The 24608-nt window shown below is 42.2% G+C and overlaps 1 protein-coding gene across 2 annotated transcripts in view; it reads right to left on the reverse strand.

Moving 5' to 3' along the window:
* TTC8 (tetratricopeptide repeat domain 8) overlaps positions 1–3872 on the reverse strand; it is a 56605-nt gene extending 52733 nt beyond the window's left edge. For both annotated transcript variants that reach the window (XM_061156471.1, XM_061156470.1), the window contains exon 1: positions 3739–3872. In XM_061156471.1, the coding sequence (XP_061012454.1) occupies positions 3739–3840 (102 nt within the window). In that variant the 5' untranslated portion in view covers positions 3841–3872. The remainder of the gene's footprint in view (positions 1–3738) is intronic.
* Positions 3873–24608: the final 20736 nt, after the last annotated feature.

A 24608-nucleotide genomic window follows, 5' to 3' on the forward strand; every position in this document is an offset into this window, starting at 1 on the left:
GCATGATTTCTTTAAGCGTGGGGAAAATCATACTGGAAGATATTTCCAAAAAGAAACGACAACTGGATACAACATGCGCAAATTGGGGCTAAGGAAAGCACGCAGAGAAAAAGCGCAGCATTGAAAGGCTGGGTCAGAGGGTAACCAGCAGGAGGGAGCCCAAGCCGGGCACCCGAAGGCCGGTTTGGGAAGGTAACACCATCTTAAAGCTTCTGTGCCTGGCAAAGAACTGCTCACCGTTCTGACAACATAAATAAATAAATAAATAAATAAACCACCTCGGCAATAACCAAAGGATTCGAGAGGAAAAGCTTGTCCTCAATTTCTTCTAAATCTGGTACTGATTCCCCCAGGCCACCTCTGACACTCATAGGAGCTGAACATATCAACCCCTGCTCATAACAAAAAAAAAAAAAGGAGCAAAGAATCACATTAAAAAAAAAAACAAAAACATTTCTAGGATATTAAAATTAAGTATCACCAAGCTCTCTCGGTGGCTCAGATGGTAAACAATCTGCCAGCAATGCAGGAGATCTGGTTTGTTGGGACGATCCCCTGGAGAAGGGCATGGCAACCCACTCTAGTATTCTTGCCTGGGAAATCCCATGGGAGAGGAGACTGGGGGGCTACAGGCCATGGGTCCCAAAGAGTCGGACACGACTGAGTGACTAACGCTTCCACCTACATCACATTTCAAAGCATTATTTCAAATCTACAACAAACAGAACAGTGCCAAGAAGTAACAAGACCTCCTGCCATAATGATGTAAACCACGTCAGACGGTTAACCGACGACACCATATCTCCCAGTATGAGGCTGTGTCTTCTGTTCTTCGTTGCCATTATCAAAATTAGAACCATGAAACATTCCTCGTAACGAGTCTTATATTTTCCAAGAGGGCCAGCAAGGCCTAAAGGGACCCATGTAAGAGACCAAGTAAAGAGATTCAAATTATTACCTGGTTTAGCTCTTAATTCAGGAGATTTTAAATGAAGTTCGTAATTTGTTCACCCTGTTCTCCCCAGGTACGAGGAAAGGAGGCGCAGTTGCCTCTACAGCCCAGTCTTAACCAGTAGCAGCCACGCCAATATTTTGCCTATGCATTCCCGAAGTGACGACACCTCCCTGGGAAGAATTTGTCCCTATCCCCCAAACTAGAAACCAGGTGACAGTCAAGTAAGTTTTCAAATGCTGCCTTACTCAAAACTGGGCAGCTTACCTTCCTTCCGGACTTCTCAGAGCCTTTAACCCAAGCACACAGGTATGTCATTTCCTTACCATCTAGCCGAAATCTTGAAAAAGGAACAATAGATGAGAAAATGTACTAGGAAAAGTTTGGAGACATAGATTTTTGAAAAATGAGGCTCCACAGGCGCCCAAGAAGCTTCATCGTATAGACAAAGGGAGCGGGCTTACCGGCTCTGTAACCTTGGACAACTGTTTCACCTGGTGCTCCACTGGGCTCAACCTGCAAAAGGTGGAAACAGCGCCAACTTCCTAAACTAGCTGAGGATTAAATTAGCTAACAGAAAACCCTCTGAATCAAGCCTGACAGAGTAAACACTCAATAAACGTTAGCGATTTGTTACCTACTTCGCAAGGCTATTCTCAGCAAAGAAATACACATAATTTATAGAATTTATCCCTGGCAAGTAGTAAGCACTCTATAAAAAGGTCACTGAACACTGTGAAGACCTAATCACAGGGCCCAGCACAAACTAAACGTGCAGTGAAATACTGAATGTCGCCGTGGCTTAAGACGACAGACACAGAAAACAAACTGTGTTTACCAAAGGGAAAGTGTGCTGGCGGCTGGATAAGCCAGGACTTGGGGAGTAACATATACCACTGCTATATATAAATAACCAACAAAGACCTTCTATATAGCACAGGGAACTATATTCAGTATCTTGTAACAACCTATATAATAGGAAAGAAGCTGAAAAATATATATATGTGTATAACTGAATCACTTCGCTGTAACACCTGAAACTAACACAAAAATGGTTTTTATAAAGATTACAATGTCTTAACTATTAATAGAAAACACTGCTGCTTTGCCTACAATCCATTTCCCAATGTGACATCTCTCTAGGGTGATCTGACCCTCCCCAAAGCCACAAAAGGATTCGGTGGTCAATTACAGTTTCATAACTACTGTATTCATCAAAATCAGGCAAAGTTAAGTTTCTTTCTGCAGAAATTCTCAGAGCCTTTAGTATGAATGTCTAAGTAGGGAATACATTTCCCAAACACATTTAATGAGGAAATTTTCTTCCTCCGGGGACTGTTGTTCTGTGGAATGGAAACTACCCTGACTCAACGGAAAAACAATGTCTGGCACATCACTGGTGTGTTAACAAACTCTGGTTGTACAAACATAAAGGGGTCCATATTTTGTCATGGTTCCCAAACAAATCTGAGGGTGAAATCTTTCTCTTTTTTTTTAAGCAGCATTTGTGGGACGACTGTGCTAAGAAACACACTTGGAAAAATGCTTGCCTATGGAAATAAGAGTCTTATTAACCAATATGAACTAACCCAAACAGAACCTAGTTCAGCATTCCCACTAATGCAGACTGTTCTAAGGGAGATGTGCGATCTATCTGAAGGCCAAACTATTCTCCCTGACAGGCTATCTATCCTCTATCCACTTCCTGGGAGCTAAGGAAGAGCGGAGGAACAACTGTCACACCTCCCTGAATGTAACTCGCATCAGTTTTCCTTTTTCTCTAACATCCCCAAGGCAACACCACCAGAGGAAAAGCTGGGGAACTCGAACTCCAGGAGTACGTTTTGCATTTACTAGAGGCACTTTTTTCCGTTTTTTGTCTCCTCCAGAACTACCTGGGCACCGCGGTGGTGCCCCTCTCACAAGCTGCGTATAACCGTTTTCACTCACTTATTTAACACTGTACGCTATTTAAGAGAGCTTTAGTAAACTACTACAATCAATGCTATCATTTCCTTCTTTTAGGGGGATTATTTTTCTCACCCTTCCCTCCTAATAATAAATGTATCTTTCCCTTCCTAGGTTCTCATTCCTCTAACTTGAATTGTTTGCCTCAAGCTCCACTCAAGGCCCAGAATCCAAAGTTCCCCACTTTTGGACAACCGTCTTAAAATGAACTGGAAGGATTATACGTTTGATCCAAAAGAAAAGAAAAAAAAAAAAGGGGGGCAGCTATTTCAATGGGGGGTGGGGGGAATGGGAAGTTACAGGTCTTTAAGTTTATACACAAATGTTTTGGAAATTAATAAGGTAACAGGCAGCGAGCTTAAGAGCCCACCTCTACGCAAGAATATACGCATCACCGACTCGACGGACATGAGTTTGGGTAAACTCCCGGAGTTGGTGATGGACAGGGAGGCCTGCCGTGCTGCAGCCCATGGGGTCGCTAAGAGTCGGACACGACGGAGCGACTGGACTGAACTGATACGCAAGAATACAGGACCTAACAGAGTGCATCATCTTTTCCGCGACATCTGAGGGTGGTCTCCTAGCTGCTGTCTTTCAGCATCTTTCAGCGGCTGAAGTTAGCGGAGGGGGCGGTCACCACAGTCAGGACCCAGCGGCCGCGGTGCCAGAGGGTCTGGGCTCCACGCGTCCGTGCTGCCCACAGGGTCACCCTCGCCCTGCGCCCTCCTCCCTGCAGCCCCCTCCGGGCGGGGGGGTGGCAGGGAGCCCCTGGAGCCCTCTTGCCAAGACCCGCAGGCCCGGCGGGGTCCGGCCGGTACCTGGTCACAAGGGGACTTCTCCAGTATCTGCGTGCACAGATCGGCGCAGAGCTGGAACCTCCTGCGCCTGAAGTAGCTCCAGGCCAGGAACAGCGGCTCCATGTCCGAGCCCGGCGCGCCCGCGGGCGGGGACGCGGGGCCGGGGCCGGGGCCGGGGCCGGGGCCAGGGGCCAGGGCGGGTGCGGGGCACGGGGTTAGCAGCCGGGGGGCGCAGGGCTCCGGCCGGCGGGCGCGGGGGCGGGACAGGGGGGCTGGGGGCGCGGGCAGCGGCGTCCGGTCCCGCCCAGTAACGCTCGGCGGCGGGGGCCTCGCCCGAGCGGCGCCCCGCCTCGCGCCCGAAGACGGGGACAGGGATACGCGCCGCGGGCGGAGCTCGGCTCTGGGTCTCGCCAAGCCTTGGCTCCAGAAACTTTGCACCTTTGAAAAGGCGAGCTACTTCGTTAGTTTCGAGGCCGGTACCGCGCCCAAACGGGCAGGCACTGACTGAGACACCTCTACTGGGGTCCTCCACCCTCCCCGAGGACCCCCGGTTGCCTAGCAACTGAATGCGCGTCCTCCGCCGGTGCCAGAAAGTCCCGGGAGCTGATCCTCCAGCTGTAGCCGTCCTGCTCTTCCACTTCAGACATTCCTATACCCCTGTCCCTTACCCCTCCGACTTCAGAAACACAGGGGACCTTTCTTCAGCACCATCCCGCCCACCAGAACTCCAAGCCCTAAATCCGCAAACACTCCAGTCTGTTTCTCTAAGTCCTTCTCGCCGAGTCTCTGTGTCCCAGTGAAAACGGACACTGAGAATTGCGTTTTCTCAATGTATTATCAGATTATTCTCAGTGTATTCTCAAATCGTTCATTTTACAGATGGGAAACTGAGATGGGCTCAGAGGGATTATTAACGTGGTGTCACATGGAGTTAAGGAGCTGGGTTGTTATCTGGATCATCACAAACTGCTAATACCATTTGTTAATTCGACCATGCCTTGGGCTTGTGGATTTATAAATCAGGGATATTTTTACTGAACAAAATAATTATGCAAAAAAAATTTTTAAAGGAGGTTTTAGAAACGCCATCTTCAAGCACTTGTTTGTCAAATGTTTACTTGTGCACAGTGATTTCATTATACACTTCTAACTTGCCTCTAGAGATTTACACAGATGATAAATATGTTTAATGATTAGCAAAAGACGTGGGACCAAGCTAAACTCAGGTTAACTTCATTATGGAGGGCCAGGGGATGTTTTTTCCTTGCCTTCTTCCTGCCACAGTGGGTGAGGCAGAAGAAGAAGTGGTAACTCAATATTGAAGAACTTTCTGATCAGGTCTAAATCTCCTTTAGAGATCAAAAGCAAACTGACAACAGCTTTTAGCAAAGATAAATCATAATTTTCTCAAATCATGAGGGTACCACAATGACATTATACTGAATCCAGATATATATACCTTTCATATATATCAAAATGACACCTTTCTAAACTCAGAAATGGGTTGTGAGTAGTTTTTTCTCCTTTACTAAGCAGTCTTTCTTGAATTTCTGTATCCTAGAGGCAATTATCAGAACTGTAATTATTCCAGTTATGTTTATTGCAATTAGTCCATTTTTGTTCCCCTGGAAGTGCCTCTAGAAATGTAACCTGTTCCAAAGCAGCAGCCCGTTGCTTCTAGGGTTCAGGTTTTTAGGACTGTGCATGCTGGAATTGGCAGTTGGACTCAATATTTCACGGGGCACTTTTTTTTTTTTTTCTGGTGCAATGTAAGTGTTTTCTATATAACTGATTCTCAACCCCTGTTCCATATTAGACAGATTTTCTAAACACTCAGTTCAGTTCAGTCACTCAGTCGTGTCTGATTCTTTGCGACCCCATGGACTGCTGTACACCAGGCCTTCCTGTCCATCACCAGCTCACGGAGTTTACTCAAACTCATGTCCATTGAGTCGGTGATGCCATCCAACCATCTCATGCTGTCATCTCCTTCTCTTCCCGCCTTCAGTCTTTCCTTAGGATGTATTCAGATTCAGGGAAAAGTTACAAAGATAATACAAAGAGTTCCTGTATCCTCTTCACTCAGTTTCCCCTGCTGTTAACGACGTTACTATGCCTAATATGGGAACTTCCCTGGCAGTCCAGTAGCTAAGACTCCGTACTCCTAATGCAGGGCACCCTGGTTCAATAGCTGGTGGGGAAATTAGATCCCTTGGATTGCAAGATCAAACCAGTCAATCCTAAAAGAAATCAGTCCTGAATATTCATTGGAAGGACTGATGCTGAAGCTGAAACTCCAATACTTTGACCACCTGATGTGAAGAGCTGACTCATTGGAAAAGACCCTGATGCTGGGAAAGATTGAAGGCAGGAGGAAAAGGGGACGACAGAGGATGAGATGGTTGGATGGCATCACTGACTCAGTGGACATGAGTTTGAGCAAGCTCCAGGAGTTGGTGATGGCCAGGGAAGCCTGGCGTGCTGCAGTCCATGGGGTCACAAAGAGTCAGTCACAACTGAGTGACTAAACTGAATCGATGGCTCATGTGACACAAAGAAGGAACCTACATTGGAATATTACTATTAATTCCACAATTTATTCAGATTTCAGTTGTTGTTCAATTACTCAGTCACATCAGACTCTTTGCAACCCCACAGACTGCAGCACACCAGACTTCCTTGTCCTTCACTATCTCCTGGAGTTTGCTCAAACTCACGTCTGTTGAGTCAATGATGCCATCCAACCATCTCATCCTCCTACTCTCATTTTAGGTCCATCCATATTGATGTAAATGGCATTATTTCATTCTTTTTAATGGCTGGGTAATATTCCATTGTATGTATGTACCACATCTCCTTTATCCATTCCTCTGTCTATGGACGTTTAGGTTGCTTCCATGTCTTAGCTATTGTAAACAGCCTATTGTAAACTGAACATTGAGGTGCATGTATCCTTTTGGACCACACAAAAATAAACTCAAACAGGTTAAAGAGACCTAAATGTGAGGCTGGACACTATAAAATTCTCAGAGGAGAACTTTGGCAGAACTCTCTCTGACATAAATCACAGCAATATCTTTTTCCATCAGGCTCCCAGAGAAGGGGAAATAAAAACAAATGGAACCTAATTAAACTCAAAAGCTTTTGTACAGCAAAGAAACCATAAACAAAATGAAAAGACAACCCACAGAATGGGAGAAAATATTTGCAAATAATTTGACTAACAAGGGATTAGTCTCCAAAATTAACAAATAGCTCATGCAGCTTAGTATCATCAAAACAACCCAATCAAAAAATGGCCAGAGGACCTCAATAGACATTTCTCCAAGAAAAACATACTGATGGCCAAGAGGCACATGAAAAGATGTTCAACATTGCTAATTATTAGACAACTGCAAGTCAAAACCACAATGAGATATCACCTCACACCAGTCATTTTGACTGACTATTTTAGCCATCAAAAATCCACAACAAATGCTGGAAAGGGCGTGGAAGAAGGGACCCCCCTCCTATTGTGTTGGCAGGAATGTAAATTGGCACAGTCATTATGGAGAACAGTGTGAAAGTGAAAGTCGCTCAGTCATGTCCAACTCTTTGCAACCCCATGGGCTGTATAGTCCATGGAGTTCTCCAGACCAGAATACTGGAGTGGGTATCCTTTCCCTTCTCCAGGGGAATCTTCCCAACCCGGGGATAGAACCCAGGTGGAGGTTCCTTTAAAAACTAAAAATAGAGCTCACATATGATCCTGCGACCCCATTCCTGGACATAAATGTGGAGAAAAAACTTAATCTCTTTTGAAAGGTCAATTTCACAATGAGAGCTAGATCTCAGACAGGGATCCTTATTTTTTGCTCTCTAGCAACTGGATATCTCTTTAGGTTAATTCAGTTTAATCAGATACTGAAGTCAGTGTAACTTTAAATGTGAAAGATTAAATTTTCTTAAATGTTAAATTGAAATCACTCAGGCCATTTAAACGTAACCCCAAACAAAAGCAAAGTGTAAAGTGAGATATTGTTTTGATCAACATCTGCTTCCTTGCATCTCTGTTTCTCCTTGATGTGTTTCCTCTTTCATCTTTTAATTCTCTGCCCCTGGATACTGGGGGCCTGCAGGTTCTTTCTTTGGCTCTCCTCCTCTCATTCCACAAACTCTCCATGGGATATCTCATCCACTGCCTTCAATGAGCAGATATATGATGAGATGAGTCTCAAATTTTATCTTTCCTTGATCTCTTTCTATGGTTTCTGACATGTAGCTGTCTCCGGTTATCAGCAGAACATCTCTACCTGGCTGTCCCAGAAAGTCAAGCAAAACACAGACCTAAAGAAATAGACACATAAATACAATTTACACTTTCAAGGGACAGTCGTGCACATCATTTTAAAATACTTGTAAATCCACATGCACATGCATGAATTCATAGACGTGTTATGCTTTATGGCTATTCGCCATATAATAGATAGCCATGAAATTAAAAGACGCTTGCTCCCTCAAAGAAAAGCTATGACAAACCTACATAGCATATAGTAAAGCAGAGACACCACTTTGCCAACAAAGGTCCATTTGGTTAAAGCTGTGGTTTTCCAGTGGTCACGTACAGATGTGAGAGTTGGGCCATAAAGAAGGCTGAGCGCCAAAGAATTAATGCCTTCAAACTGTGGTACTGGAGAAGATTCTTGAGAGTCCCTTGGACTGCAAGGAGATCCAACCAGTCCAGCCTAAAGGAAATCAGTCCTGAATATTCATTGGAAAGACTGATGCTGAAGCTGAAACTCCAGTACTTTGGCCATCTGATGCAAAGAGCTGACTCATTGGAAAAGACCCTGATGCTGGGAAAGAGTGAGGGCAGGAGGAGAAGGGGACAGCAGAGGATGAGATGGTTGGATGGCATCAGTGACTTGATGGACATGAGTTAGAACAAGCTCCAGGAGACTGAAGGACAGGGAAGCCTGGTGTGCTGCAGTCCATGGAGTCACAGGAAGTCAGATAGGATTTAGCAACCGAACAACAAAAGATGTTCTTTTGGAATTTTAAAGCTATAGAGTTCTATTACTCGCAGTTGCATAAACCACTGATTCTGGGTTGGAAATCTTTTTGTAACATGTATATTATCTGAGGTAACATGTTTACAGTTTTTTTTTCTTGTTGTTCAGGAAGAAGTGATACTGTGATGCCCTTGGACTCTATATGGAAAAGGTGGCTCATTATTAGCACTATTATAGAAATAACTCTGCTTTTTAAGCTAAAACAAAAGCCACGAGATAAATAATTCTCAGCAATCTTTAAGCAAATCATCACTTGGTATTACTTTAATAAGAAGTCACTGACATTTATCTATATACCAATATAATGATGACTAACATTTACTGAGTCTTACTCTAGGTGAATTAGGTTCTATATCTGCTCTTAACTTCTAACTAACCCTGCAAGCTTGGTATTATTATTATCTCCATCTTACAGGGGAAAGAACTGAGAATTAGACTTTGTGGTTTGCTCAGCTCTTACGTGGCAGAATCAAATGTGAACTCGAGTCATTGAACCCGGGTCTCCTGCATTGCAGGCAGATTCTTTACCAGCTGAGCCAACAGGGAGGCCCCAAGATCCTGCACCCTCAACCAAATGTACAACTTGTACCTTTGAAAGCAGAAGATACTCCAGCACACAGCACTGTCTGTACTCGCTCTGTACTTCCAGGATTTGGGGCCTATGCACTTGCTGGTCTGTACCTGTGATGTCTTTACATCCTTCCCCCATGCCTGCTGTCTGGCTGGTATAGATCCAAGCCAAATGGAAACTTTATTTGAACTCCAATTCTCCGAAGACCTGTCTGCAAATATTCTCAGAACTCTTCCTATAAAACCTATTGTGCTACATTGTGATGTTTCTGTGTCCCTAGTAGACTTATACATTATTCAACCTTACAAAATCCCAGGACATGGTACATAGTAATGGGCACCTCATAGATGTTTGTTGAATGACTAGCTAAGTTCAACAGATGCTATGCTTTTCTCACTCAATGCAAATCTAACAGTTACATTTTGAAATAAATAATTTAATGCTTCAATATGCACTTTGGCATCTATTTAAATGTTTAGGGACCTCATTTTAACCATTTCAAAACTTAGTGCTATATAACTTTTTTCATTAAAATACCAAAGTCTTTGAAGATTAGCCTATGTAAGTATAGTTTTCCTAAAGCAATTTGAATGTTATTTTTCTCTTGAAGGGGATAAAAATAAGACAAGTTGGTTTTTTATCTTTATTTTTGAAAATGATCAGTTTAGGACTTCTCAAGGGATACAGTGGATGGGAATCCGCTTGCCAACTCAGGAGACGCGGGTTCGATGGCTGGTTCCGAGAGATACCACATGTTACAGAGCAACTCAGCCGGACCACCACAGCTACTGAAGCCCGCACACCCCAGAGCCTGCACAGAACCAGTGCTGGGCCTGAATGCTGCAAGTGCTGAAGCCGCACGCCCTAGGTCTGCAGAGGACAGGTACGGGGCCCACATGCTGCCAAGTGCTAAAGCCGCACGCCCTAGGTCTGCATGGAACAGGTACTGGGCCCGCATGCTGCAAGTGCTGAAGCCGCACGCCCTAGGTCTGCATGGAACAGGTACGGGGCCCACATGCTGCCAAGTGCTAAAGCCGCACGCCCTAGGTCTGCATGGAACAGGTACTGGGCCCGCATGCTGCAAGTGCTGAAGCCGCACGCCCTAGGTCTGCATGGAACAGGTACGGGGCCCACATGCTGCCAAGTGCTAAAGCCGCACGCCCTAGGTCTGCATGGAACAGGTACGGGGCCCGCATGCTGCTAAGTGCTGAAGCCGCACGCCCTAGGTCTGCATGGAACAGGCACTGGGCCCGCATGCTGCAAGTGCCGAAGCCCACGTGCCCCAGAGCCTGTGCTTCGCAGCAAGAAAAGCCACCACAATGGGGAGCCCACACACAGCAGCAGAGAGTAGTCCCCGGGCAGCAAGGCAGACCCAGCACAGCCAAAACAAACACAGTTTAAAGATCTTCATGCATTTCAAAGGTAACTTAATTGTATGAACTATCAAAATGTTCACTTACCTTTAAGAAAATGGAGCTTTTTTTCTAATACAATTTTGATATTTGTATAATTCCAATATTGTCAGATAAATTATTCTTAAGATCTCAAACTTTTTCCAGGTAATTTTACAGACCCATCACATGTCTTGATTCAATCCTCTTAATAGCTTCTTATTTATTCACCAAGGATTTATTGAGTGCCCACCTGTGCCAGCCACTCTCTGAACTATGGGGACATAGCAAAGACTCTCCTCTCTCATGGAAGGGAGAGAAAATTATTGCTGTTGGTAAACTTGGATAGAGGAGCCTGGCGGTCTACCCACCATAAGATGATGAGGTTTGACACGACTGAGCAACTAAACCACCACCACAAACTAGGAATGTAAGGATTTTCCCTTAGCTTGTTGTGAAAGTGGAAGTGCTAGTTGCCCAGGTGTGGCCGACTCTTTGGAGTCCCACGGACTGTAGCTTGCCAGGCTCCTCTGTCCATGGACTTGTCCAGGCAAGAATACCGGAATGAGTTGCTATTCCCTTGTCCAGCGGCTCTTCCCAACTCAGGGATCCCAGGTCTCCTGCATTGCAGGCAGATTCTTTACCATCTGAGCCACCAGGAAGTCCCCTTGGCTTGTTAGAGTATACCTATCTTAAACCATACTCCACAGTACAACTTAGACACATCCCTATTAAAATACAGGACAAGACAGGCTAGCACTACTATTATCTAATATTGTGTAGAAAATTATAGCCAATGACATGAACAGAATAATACATTTGGCTATTGGAAGGGCAGAGCCAAAGTTATTATTTGCCAAATGCAGATAATTGTCTTTCTAGGAAATTTTGTTATGCAGGAAAGCTCTTGGTGCTTTTTTTAAAATGTGTATTTTGTATTCCAATAGTTTACTAGACACTGATTCAGTGATTTTTGAATGCTACCTTATTATATTGCAAATTATAACAGAATGAATCCTGTTTCTGGATTGTCTATTCAAGGCCATTGATATGAAGGTCAATATCTAAGAAAGTATATCACAGCTTTAATTAATATAGCTTTCTTTATAAATCTTCACATTTTCTCAAGTCTTCAAGCCTATGTAAGCCTTTATTCACAGAAAAGCTAGTTTATGCCATAAAGTTAGTCACAATCAAATATTACTGGCGTTTCAAGTCCTTGAACAATAATTTTTCCTAAACTGATGGGATGTATTCTCTTCACAGTCTGTTACTACCACTGTAATGTCCAAGTTGAAAAACACTGTAAAACTAGTGACTTCTGTGAAGACAAATAAAATGCCTCTCGATTTCTGTACATGAGCTACCTTACATTGACCTCAAATAACTGACCATCTGCCAAAACCCATTTTCTTCTCTCTTGTGACTCTCCAGTGTAGTCATCGCCTGGTATTTTGGCCAAAGCCTCAGAAATGTGAAAATACAATGATTCAACATTCCCTTTTATTCTAAATTTGCTTGTTTCAGTCTGAATTTCACAGGCAATTACACATCCATGAAGGTGAGCACCTAGGTGTTCTTAGGAACGTTTATTAAGTCTCTCTGATTCATGTCACATACGACAGCCTAAACAATTTTAAACTAAGCACATAAAAAGAGGCTGATTGCATTCAATTGCTTTTTCCATCAAGCTTCTTGTACTCCTAAAATCAGATTCTGAAGTCTGAAAACGAATTAATTTCAACAATAGAAGTAAGCGTAGAACTCTGTTGGTGTAAATTCTATTTATGTGACAACCGCTTCTGGATCCATCTCATCCTCATTCAATTGAACATGATCTGAAAGAGCGCCTTATTTCTATTCATTGGGAAGAGGTCATGAGGATCCTTTTTAAATTACTTTTAAAAAGAAAAATAGACCTAGGGTTTCTTTTTTTTTTTTAGCTAAAATAATGGCATTTTTGATCAAACCAAAATCTACCTATCATATGGCATTTATATACAGGGAATCCTGGTATAAAAAGTTTAAATGCAAATTGAAAGTACTGGTTTTTAAAGTGCAATATACACTATATTCTTACATCCCTGCTTGCTACTTTGATCTACCACGAGGACACTTATACACAGTTATGACAGAAGGGCAGTGAGTAAGACAGTATATTTGGTTTGCCTAGAGTACTGCTCTTTAAAAAAAAAAAAAAAAAAAGTTCTGGAATGCTCTAACGCCACCGTCCAAACTCTCTACCAAGACCTGAAGGTCCTGTGGGTCCTAGCTCCTGCCCGCTCCTCTGGCCATACCTCAGCCCCTCTGACTCGCTTACTCGGTTCACTAGCCTCCTTGCTGGTGCCTCTCGGGGCTTAGGGTAGTGTTGCTGACAGCCACACTCTGCCTCGAGGTAGCCACCTACATCTCTCTGTCCGTTCATAAAACTCCCCAACGATATATCACTTTATTAAAGAGGTGCTCCCTGAAAACCATTCCCATCTCATTTCCCTGCCACTTTTTTCTTTGTAGCATCTGTAACCACCTGATATATTTTATATGTATGCATGTATATATTTACCTCTCTCTCTACCCTTACCCACTCTTCCCCAGAAAGCAAGCACCCAAAGTAGAAAGTTGACTGCATCCTCAGTGCCTAGAATAGTGTTTGGACATAATACATGCTCAAAAAAAACAAAAAAGAAAGAAAACATTTTCTGAATAAATAGCTTTCCTTCCAATAATATTATACTGAGTAACACAAATTCTGGTTTACTATTTAAGTTTTAAGATCTAACTATTAGTTAACATCTTGATAAATGTTAAGGCTTGGTAGTATAGATTATTTAACTGAACATAATACCTTATCATAAAACCAAACATGAAACTGTCATCTCAAGAATCTCTGCACCTTCATTCCTATCTCTTCACAATGCCTCGCCTTGGCCCTGTTAGAATCGGTAACAGAGTGCTACCCCATGCTGTCCTTCCCAGATGGAATTCGGAGAGAAAGGTGACAAGAGGGAATCCAGAGGAGTCATCTGCCCAACACACCCACTCTCATTCCCAGCCTGACCGCCCGTCCCTGAATCCCTGCTGGAACCTGAGAAGAGGTCGAACAGCGAGAGTTAACATTCCCTGCATGGTGGAACATATTTTTGTCTTCTCGTGAAAGTCTCATATTTATACTTCCTGGCATTCCCCTTTTCCCTCCCTCATATTCTGAAAAATTTTCCACTTTACTCTGGACATTCCAAAGGTTTAGGCATTTATAGAGTTTTGAATTCCCTTACATAATTCCTTTTCCTGAGGATACCGTGGCAGATTGTATTACTGTCCGCAGTTATCCGCTCACCCCCTCCTCTACAGAAGGTCAACCATCCACCCACCACTGCCACGTGACTGCCCTGTCCCCGCTGACATTGGCGTTGGCCACGTGACTTGCTGTGCTCAATGGATGATGAGCAGAAAAAGACACACTCTATGTTCTATCAGAATCTTCTGGAGCCTTTATGGCTGGCTCTTGCTCTTTCTCCTCTGCTTCTTCAGCCTGAGTTTTAGAGTGAAAAGACGGACAGAACCAAGCCACAGCTCTGCCCAGCTGCCAAGTGCAATTGTGCCAATTGCACAAACGTGCGATGTGAACCAGAAAGAAAGATGGTTGCTGAAAGTCACTGAGACGTTTGGATCGCTCGTTACAGCAGCAAAGCTGATGAACACTAATACCTTCATCCTCACTTCTTCGTCTCCCATAATTAGATTTTGGACATCTACTTATACTAATTAGCAAGATATAGCTAACTCCCACATGAATGACTCTACTAAATTTTACTGAAAGGCATATAAAAAGAAACATAAATAAATACCCTGGTCCTAGATTGAAAGATCAGATAGTGATGTTTCAGTTCTCTTCAAATTACGCTGTAAATTCTGTGTATTTTTAGTAACTAGAATAGTTGAATCTGACAATCATCAGGAAGAGTATCTTCCCACCCCCAAAAGTGAGAAAGAATAACTATAAGGGTGGATTTGCCTTACAAGACATCAAAACCTACAGTAAAGCTATAGTAATCAAAACGTGGACGTATCTGAACAGGTTCACAAGGACATCAATGGAATAGAATGGAGAAGCCAGATATGGTTACAGATATGTGACAGCTTAACATATGACAAACATGGTATTTCAAAACAGTAAGGAAAAGATAGCCTTTCCGACAGATTGTGTCGGGGATAGTTAGCTTTCCGTTTGGGGAAAAAAATGAGTCAACTCACCAATGTACAAAAATAAAGATCTCTTGGTTAAAACAAACTCCAAAAGGAAAAGAAAAAAATTTAGGAAGACTCTTTTTTTTTAAATCTTAGGTAGAAGGAATCTTTCCCAAACAGGCCCCAAAACCCAAAAATTGCCATTGAAAAGATAGGCTTATTTGACTACATAACCCATTTTAAACTCCTATAAAACAAAAGAAACTAAGAATAATGTTTTCTTAAAACACTGTAGGAGATAAAGTATAAACATATTTGGAGTTGATCCACCTCCCTATTAATCAGAGAAATAAAAATGAAATTGGTACTTATTTTTCACTCAGTAGATTAGGAAGAGTTAGAAAGATTTAAAAAATTGTGTTGGCTAGAATACAAAGAAGCCCTTTCATGCCCTATAGGATTATTGGGAATTCTGACGATTTCTTTAGAAAATAATCTAAAGATTGAAAGACAGAAAACCTTTGATCTCACTTTTACGTATTTATTTTTTTAATCTCACTTTTAGAAACTTAGCTTTCAAGGGAAAAAAAGAGCACACCTTTAATATATCTTCAATTTTTATAATGAAAATCAATGTACTACTTTTACAATATAAATTTAAAATTTTAGTATCACCCTTCCAATCTCCACCCCATGTGCACCTCTAATCTTTTTAATAGCTTCACACATTCCAGGAATGTCCTCCTTCTCCTTTATGAGTTTGCCTACCAAAATTTAGGCCCAGCTTAAACTGTTTCTATTCACTAAAGTTTTACTTATTCCTTTAGAGGATACTTGTGGTCCTACCTTACACAGCACTTTTTATACCCCAGATTTAACCCTGGGCTTCCCAGACGGCTCTGTGATAAAGAATCCGCCTGCAATGCAGGAGACATGGGTTCCATCCCTGGGTCAGGAAGAAGGGCATGGCCCCTGGAGAAGGGCATGGCAACCCTCGCCAGTCTTCTTGCCTGGAGAATCCCATGGGCAGAAGAGCCTGGCGGGCTTCAGTCCATGGGGTCAAAAAACAGACAGACGCGACCGAGCAGCTGAAACAACAGCTTTAACACGGTCTAGTCTGGGCCCGTTTATTTAGGCTGCGGCTGGTGCGTGGGGTTCTTCGCAGCTGAGCCGCCGGGGAAGCCCCGCTTTTAGGCTAATACTCTGAGTTCAAACCTGTTCAAGTTGGAACTTGAAGTTTCTTCGCAGACTCAGCCGCGTGCTCTGGGATGACCTACAGGTGTGGGGTGGGACGGAGGTCCAGGGAGGTGGGAGTGTGTATACGTTCACCGCGGACTCGTGGTGATGTGTGGCAGAAACGCACACAGCGTGGACAAGCGGTTACCCTCCAGCTAAAAATAGCGACGACATAGAAAAGTTCCTCTTCACAGACCTGCGCAGGAAAGAAGAGGGAGAAACATAAAATGACTCACCGAATGATGAATTCAATGAGCCTGTTTACCCTGGCATCTTCTAAAACTCCTGTGACTCTACAGCTTCCACTGTGTGAACCCTGCTGAAATATTTGTCAACAGAAAAGATCAGATATTCTTAATGGTTACTTTTTATAACCAAATTTTTATTTACAATCCTGTGTGTTACCTGATTTTTAAAAATTAATACAAAAGGATAAGAAAAAAAAAAAACCTCTCAGCAACAAAAATTAATTTGCAGGAATGAATGTGTTTTAAGATGTGCAAGTATTCAAAATACTTCATTGTGACCTTTTAAAAATTTTTTCAACCTGTAACAGATTAGCTGATTGTCCTTTGAACAAAGTTGATTACTATGAATGAGGTTTTTATTCTGAGCATTCGTAGAGAATGCGCTACAGAATTTAATAAACATCATAAACAGACTAAAGATGTTGCCACAAGCATTTGTTAATCAGAGATTAAAGTAATATTCTAAGTCAATGGTGTGTAATCTTTTTATTACCCCCCTCAATCACCCCTCATGAATGGCATGCCTTGAGAGATTATATGTACCAAACTATAGTTATTAATTTTCTATTTATTTGTCAATGCTTATGAATAAACATTTTATATTAAAATTTCTTTATTATTCCCAAAATAAATTTATTATTTAATATCTTGGGAATTAATTAATTGTAACTTTAAAGAGGAGAAACCCAGCAGGCACCGCCTTAACCAAGCCATCAAAGTTAACCAGTAATGGAACACATAGATAGCATTTTTCCTCTGCATATGATGTACTGAGATGGATACAATATTGTTTTTTGTATTACTCCCAAAAATGTATAACCTGAATCTACTAAGGAGGAAACATCAGATAAAACCAATTGAGCAAAATAAATGATCTGTAGTCATCACAAGGTCAAGATGATGGAAAAATAAAGATTCAGAAATTTTTTCCAGATTTAAAGAGATGAAAATTTAATACAGCGCACAAATAGAATCCTGGGTCAGATTTTAAAAATTTTCCTATAAAGGCTATTAATTGGACAATAGGAAAAATTCAAATAAGATTCATAGTTGAAACAACAGTATTGTATCAATGTTTATTTGGTGATTTTGATAATTATCCTATAATTATGTAAGAGGATGTCATTTTGGAAAACAACAATACACACTAAAAAAGGGAATTATGTCTACAACTTACTCTGAAAGAGTTTACATACACACATATGGATATATATATATATGTACATATACATATATATATACCTGTATGTGTATATACATATTTCCATATATACATATGGAGAGAGAGAATGGTAAGGAAAATATGATAAGTGCTAATATTCAGGGCATCAGGAATATGGATAAAGATTAAAATATACAGAAATTCTTTTATCATTTCTAACAGTCTAAAATTATGTCAAGGTTAAAATTTAAAATTAGAAGAACACAAAAACTTCATATTGAAATTAAGTAACCATTGTATCCAAGGTGAGGTCTAGTTCAAAATGAGTTGATACTTTAGCTTGTGCTGGAAAGTATACAATTGCCTTTCTATAATTGAAAGATTATTACTTTCACAGGCTTCTCATGATCCAAAGGCCCTAGAATGAGAATTACCGCTTTAAATCATTTATTATTGTCATCCAGATTAGAGTACCTAAAACTTTTATAGTGCCTTGGAGGAATTATGCCTCTGCAAAGTTGACTATTTGCTTGCACATTGCTTTTAATGTTTCATCAAAGAAGTTTAACAAACCGTTTTTGAATTACAATAGCCATTAGTAAAAAAAAAGAATGTTGAGATATTGGCCTTGTTTATGTAAACCTTCTAAATTCACTTATTAGCTCTGGTAGTTTTGGGCGGGGGCGGGGCGTAGACTCTTTAGGATCTTTGTTCTTCTGAATGTAATTTTTTCCAGAAGTTTTCTCTTTGTCTTGATTCCCAGTCTTTTGTCTGTGATGCGTCCAGGAGTGTGTGTGAGTTCTCATACCCTCCTTGAGACTCTCTGAGTTTCTTGGATGGACGGTTTGTAGTTTTTCATGAATTATGAAAATTGTTTCTTCAAATGTGTCTCCATCCCTGTTTTCTCCCGTTTTTTCCTTGTGAGACTCCAGTTCCATGTGTGCTGGACAATTTGATGTCTCACAGCTCTCACCGGAGAAGGCGATGCACCCCCTCCAGTGTTCCTGCCTGGAGACTCCCAGGGACGGGGGAGCCTGGTGGGCTGCCGTCTATGGGGTCGCACAGAGTCAGACACGGCTGAAGTGACTTAGCAGAAGCAGCACAGATCTTACATGCTCCGTTTTCTTTTCTCTACTGTTTTTTTCTCTTTATGCTTCATTTTGGACACTTTCTAATGCTTCAATTTCAAAATCACTAATCCTTGAAGTGGAGGTGAAATGTAAAGATATTACTTATATATGGTGTCACATTTGTTGACCAAAATACTTTTCCCAGTATACTAAAGTTTCTAACTTTAAAATATATATGGCATTTTATTACTGTCCTGTTTTTATATGCCCCAGTTTTATCTTCTCTTACCTTTAATTATCATATCTACTTTTTCTAAAACTGATGTATCTATAACTAGCTGTATTTACCTAAGAAATGTTCTCTTATATTAAAATTAGCTTAAGACTTAATACTTCACACCTAAGTTTGCTATGATAAATCTACTTTTCTTTATCTTCCCTACATCCATCTGTTAAATGTAGTAGTTGTTAATGAAGGGTAGAATTTAATAAAGTCTCATTTGATGAGTACATTTATTCTATAATTCTTTTGTAATTTTTTAGATATGGCACTTAATTATATTAAAATATGTATCTATAATTCACTTGTTTTTATTTTTTAAAATATTTCTTTCTAAAATTATTTTGTTATTCTTATTGCTATTTTATATTTTATTTTTTGGCTGTGCTGCATGGCATGGTAGTTCCCCAAGCAGGGATCAAACTCTCTTGTATTGAAAGCAGAAAATCCTAACCAGTGGACCACCAGGTAAGTTCCACTTTTCACTTGTTGTTAAAGGTCCTTACGGCTTTTATCTTTTCTTCTCTTAAACGGAAATTCTTCAAAGCACAGACTGTGAGTTCATTCTCCTTGATTACTCCTTCACATAACCAAGCCCAGTATCACACCTGGGTGCTCTATTTATGTTTGAGATGATTGCGGTGGTGGTTCCTAACCTTTTTCTTCCTTTGGCGTGCTTTCGAATGGTAGAATCTTTGATGATGTATTAGAAGGCATTAGGAACATGAAGCATCTTGAGACAAGTCAGCGATAATTACAGAGTAATTGCTACCACAGTATGTAAGAATGTCTTCAGTATCTGTGCAAGCATTTACAATTACCTCTCCGAATAGAATTATTTATCATCCTGAAAGTGTTTTGTTAAAAGTTCATCAAACAAAAAAGTCTCATGTTTTCTGTTGTTAGACTGATGTCGAGATATGCTTTGTACTTCTTACTGGTAGCTAGCTATACAACTGCTGTACTGAAAACTACAGAATCCTTGCTTTTAGTAATTCCATCCAAACCTACACATTTACAGGCCTGACAAACTGCAGGAGGACTTCCCTGTTGGTCCAGCACGGTCTGGATCCCTGATCAGAGAACTAAGGTCCTGTACACTTCAAGATGCCACCAACAAGGCATGACAAACTCTAGCTTGTCTTTAGCAGCTGAGGCCACATCAATAGAGGGACCCCGGAATGTGCATTCATGCTCAGTCGCATCTCTTTGCGGCCCCACGGACTATAGCCCGTCAGGCTTGTCTGCCCATGAAATTTTCCAGGCAAGAACACTGGAGTGGGATGCCACTCCCTACTCCAGGGGATCTTCTGGACCCAGGGATCAAACCCATGTCTCTTGCGTCCCCTGCATTGGCAGGTGGATTCTTTACTACTAGCACCATCTGACTCAGGAGAAAGGAGCAGTGACCCCACAAGAGACTGACCCAGATGTGCCTGGGAGTGTCCAGGAGTCTCCGGCAGAGGCGTGGGTCGGCGGTGGCTGCAGGGCTGGGGGCACTGAGCGCAGCAGAGTGTGCAGGGGACCTTCTGCAGGAGGTGACATTATCTTCATCACCTCCGCCATAGTTTGGTCTCAGGTCAAACAACAGGGAGGGAACACAGTCAGAGATCAAATTGCCAACACCCGTTGGAACATAGAGAAAACAAGAGAGTTCCAGAAAAACATCTACTTCCACTTTATTGACTATGCCAAAGCCTTTGACTGTGTGGATCATAACAAACTGTGAAAAATTCTTAAAGAGATGGGAATACCAGACCACCTGACCTGCCTCCTGAAAAGTCTGTATGCAGGTCAAGAAGCAACAGAACTGGACATGGAACAACAGACTGGTTCCAAATAAGGAAACTAGTACGTCAAGGCTGTATATTGTCACCCTGCTTATTTAACATATATGCAGAGTACATCATGAGAAACACTGGGCTAGAGGAAGCACAAGCTGGAATCAAGATTAATGGGAGAAATATCAATAACCTTAGAGATGCAGATGACACCACCCTTAAGGCAGAAAGTGAAGAGGAACTAAAGAGCCTCTTGATGAAAGTGAAAGAGGAACGTGAAAAAGTTGGCTTAAAACTTAACATTCAAAAAACTAAGATCATGGAATCTGGTCCCATCACTTCATGGCAAATAGGTGGGGAAACAGTGGAAACAGTGGCAGACTATATTTTGGGGTTCCAAAATCACTGCAGATGGTGACTACAGCCATGAAATTCAAAGATGCTTGCTCCTTGGAAGAAAAGTTATGACCAACCTAGACAGCATATTAAAAAGCAGAGACATTACTTGACCAACAAGCATCCGTCTAGTCAAGGCTATGGTTTTTCCAATAGTCATGTATGGATGTGAGAGAGGACCATAAAGAAAGCTGAGCACTGGAAAATTGATGCTTTTGAACTGTGGTGTTGGAGAAGACTCTTGAGAGTCCCTTGGACTGCAAGGAGCTCAAACCAGTCCATCCTAAAGGAAATCAGTCCTGAATATTCATTGGAAGGACTGATGCTGAAGCTGAAACTCCAATACTTTGGCCATCTCATGCGAAGAACTGACTCAGTAGAAAAGACCCTGATGCTGGGAAAGATTGAAGGCGGGAGGAGAAGGGGACGACAGAGGATGAGATGGTTGGATGGCATCACCGACTAGATGGACATGAGTTTGAGCAAGCTTCGGGAGTTGGTGATGGACAGGGAGGCCTGGCATGCTACAGTCCATGGGGTCACAAAGAGTCGGAGATGATTGAGTGACTGAACTGAACTAAACTGGGCACCATCTGAGAAGGACCCCAGCCCCTCATAATACACTTGCCTGAGAAAGTTCCATGCTTCCAGGAGAATTTATTGTTTGTCCAGCCCCAAACTGGTGATAGACTCCTGAACTCCCTCCTAGAGTTTACTCAAGAATGCTTGCAGTGATAAATCCTTTCTTTGCCCTTTGAGATGTAAATCTACCATCCAAAACTGTTTCATCAAGAACTTGAGAGCTGTGTCTTTGAATTTCAAACATCCAGGGAGATAAGTCTCCCACCCTCAGTCCCTGCATATGCATGAGTAAACAATTTTCTAAAATTCAATATAATAAGAGCTAGGTGGATAAAGACCTAACTTGCTTCCACTTGCACCACTGCCTCCTGTCATGAGGCTAGGAGAGTATTTCTCCTCCAGATAAACTCCCGTGAACAATCCCAGGTGTCTCAGTCACAGAAAAGCCCCTTAATCCTCCTGCAGTGCCTTTCCCTGAGCACCCCAGCCTTTTAAAAGTCTCCAGCCCTTTGTTGCAGGGAAGTTGAGTTCAGCTCACAGCAGACCCTCTTCCCTATTGCGACAGTATTGCTGAATATAATCTGTCCTCACAGCTTTGACTATTGCACGGCTTTGTCTTTGACCATATTGTATTGTATTCTATTGTGATATTCATTACCTGCAGTTGCTGCGGAAATGTATCTTACACGTTGATCCCAGTTTGGTAGCATTTCCACTCAGGAAATAAGCATCGGGCAGCTACCTGTTTGATCTGTGTTAGGGAATAATGCTCCAGGGTCTCCTGTGTTTCCACGCATCTTGTTTACAGAGGCACTGACTGCCTTTGTTCCAGACTGTCTTCTCAAGGATGTTTATGTAGTGAACAACCTTGGAAGATAAAGTTAGTGTCTCCCTTTGGAGCAAAAGTCTATTCATTGTCCAGTATAATAAACATTATATCTCCCTTCAGGGCAAAAGTCAAACGGGCTTAGTGCCCATTATAAAAGATGTAGGTTCCCTGACTTTTGTTGAGATCCTTCTCCTGTAATTCAGCTTACTACGTGAGTGTGTGTGTGTAGTTACTACATGGCCCTCTTTGTATGAGCCCGTGGGAATCGGGGCTCCGGGAGCCAGTGGTCCAGAGATCGCAGAGAAACTGGGTGATGCACCGTGGAAGTGTGGGCATGAACCCCAACTCCCCGTGGGTTACCTTTCACCAGTGCAAAAGAGGAGAGCGGAGGGGGCCTGGACACGTACATTCCCTCTCTCCCTTCGGCTTCCCAGAGACCACTCCAGGCCATGTTTTGCCCTTGCAGCCCATTAAGGGAACTGTGTGCGCCCGGTGGGTGCATCTGCATTGTGGCCTGCAGCCAGGCACTCATGTACCACACTTCGTTTCAGAGCTTTTCTTACCTCACTTCACTTTCTTTTCCTCTCCCTCACTGCCCTGGGTTTGCCTTCCCAACTCAAACAACCATGCCTTAGTCTTTGCCTCAGTTTGTTTTTGAGAATCCAGTGGCTTAAGGTAGTGGCTAAGTAAAGAGGAAGGACTATAGATGGTAAAAGGTTAAACAGACCAAAAAATATGCTCTCGAGAACACATATTCTAGAAGCATAAATAAACGAATTCAATATGATAAGTGCTACTATAGAAATGTGTGTGATTTTATAAAATGTACTAGGGGTGTAAATGAAAGCTGATTACTTCTGAAGAGTGGGGGGGATGTCACAGCAAACCACAGAGAAGTGGTGTGTTTGTCTGGTTTGCTGAAACAAAGTCACGCAAACCAAGTGGCTTTAACAATAGAATCTTATTGTCTCACGGTTCAGAAGGCAAGAAGTTCAAGATCCACGTGTTGCTAGCCCTGGTTCTCTCCGAGGGCCGTGAGGGAGGGGTGTGTTCCGCACCTTTCTCCAAGCTTCTGGTGGTGGTGGTGATCCCTCCTTGGCGTGTTAGTCTCTGCTTTATCTTCACACATTTTCCCTGTGTGCGCGCCTGGGTCCAGGTCCTCCCCTTTCTGAGTTTTACTGGAGTATAATTGACTCACAAACTTGTGTTAGTATCCGGTGCCTAGCAAAGTGAATCAGATACATTGGGTTGGCCAAAAAAGTTCATTTGGGTTTTCTGTAAGATGTGACAGAAACAGCAGAACAAACTTTTTTTTTTGACCTATTTATTTTGTATCAACCAACAAACTTTTGGGCCGATCCACTATATCTATCTACATCCATGTATCGCTCTTGTTTTTCAGATTTTTTTTCCTTATAAATCATTACAGAATACCAGTAGAGCCCCTGTGCTGTAGAGCAGGTCTTTATTTTATTTACAGCAGTGTATATATGTTCATCTCGACCTCCTCGTTTATCACTTTCTCCCACATTTCCTCTTTGGTAACTGTAAGTTTGATTTTGAGATCTGCAACTCAGTTTCTGTTTTACAAATAAGTTCACTTGTATCATTTCTATTAGATTCCACATTTAAGTGAGACCATGTGGTATTTGTCTTTCTCTAGATGTCCTTTTTTAAAAAAAAGATACCAGTCATACTGGATTAGCATCCCACCCTATTGCAATATGACTTCATCGTAACTAATTACATCTGCAATGATTGTATTTCCAAATGATATCACATTCTTAGGTACTGGGGATTAGGACTTCAATGTCTAATTTGGGGGGACACAGTTCAGCCCACAAGAAGATGGTACATTTGAGCTGGACCTCAAATGTGCAGGAGTTTGCCAGGCCGACGAGAGCTGAGATTATACACATCATGAATGACACGTGGGTGCCTGGAGTTTTGGAACTGTCTGGTTAATTTTGGGAAAGACCGGAATCTGGTATGGCTGGATAGTAGAGTTAGCTCAAGGCAGGGAGGATCTGACTGAAGATGGCTGCGGCAAGCAGGCTAGGGGCTTCATGTGTCCCAGGGAGGAGGTGGTCCTTTGCTCTGGAGCCC

Source organism: Dama dama, chromosome 12 (genome assembly GCF_033118175.1).
Source record: "Dama dama isolate Ldn47 chromosome 12, ASM3311817v1, whole genome shotgun sequence".
NCBI lineage: Eukaryota > Metazoa > Chordata > Mammalia > Artiodactyla > Cervidae > Dama > Dama dama.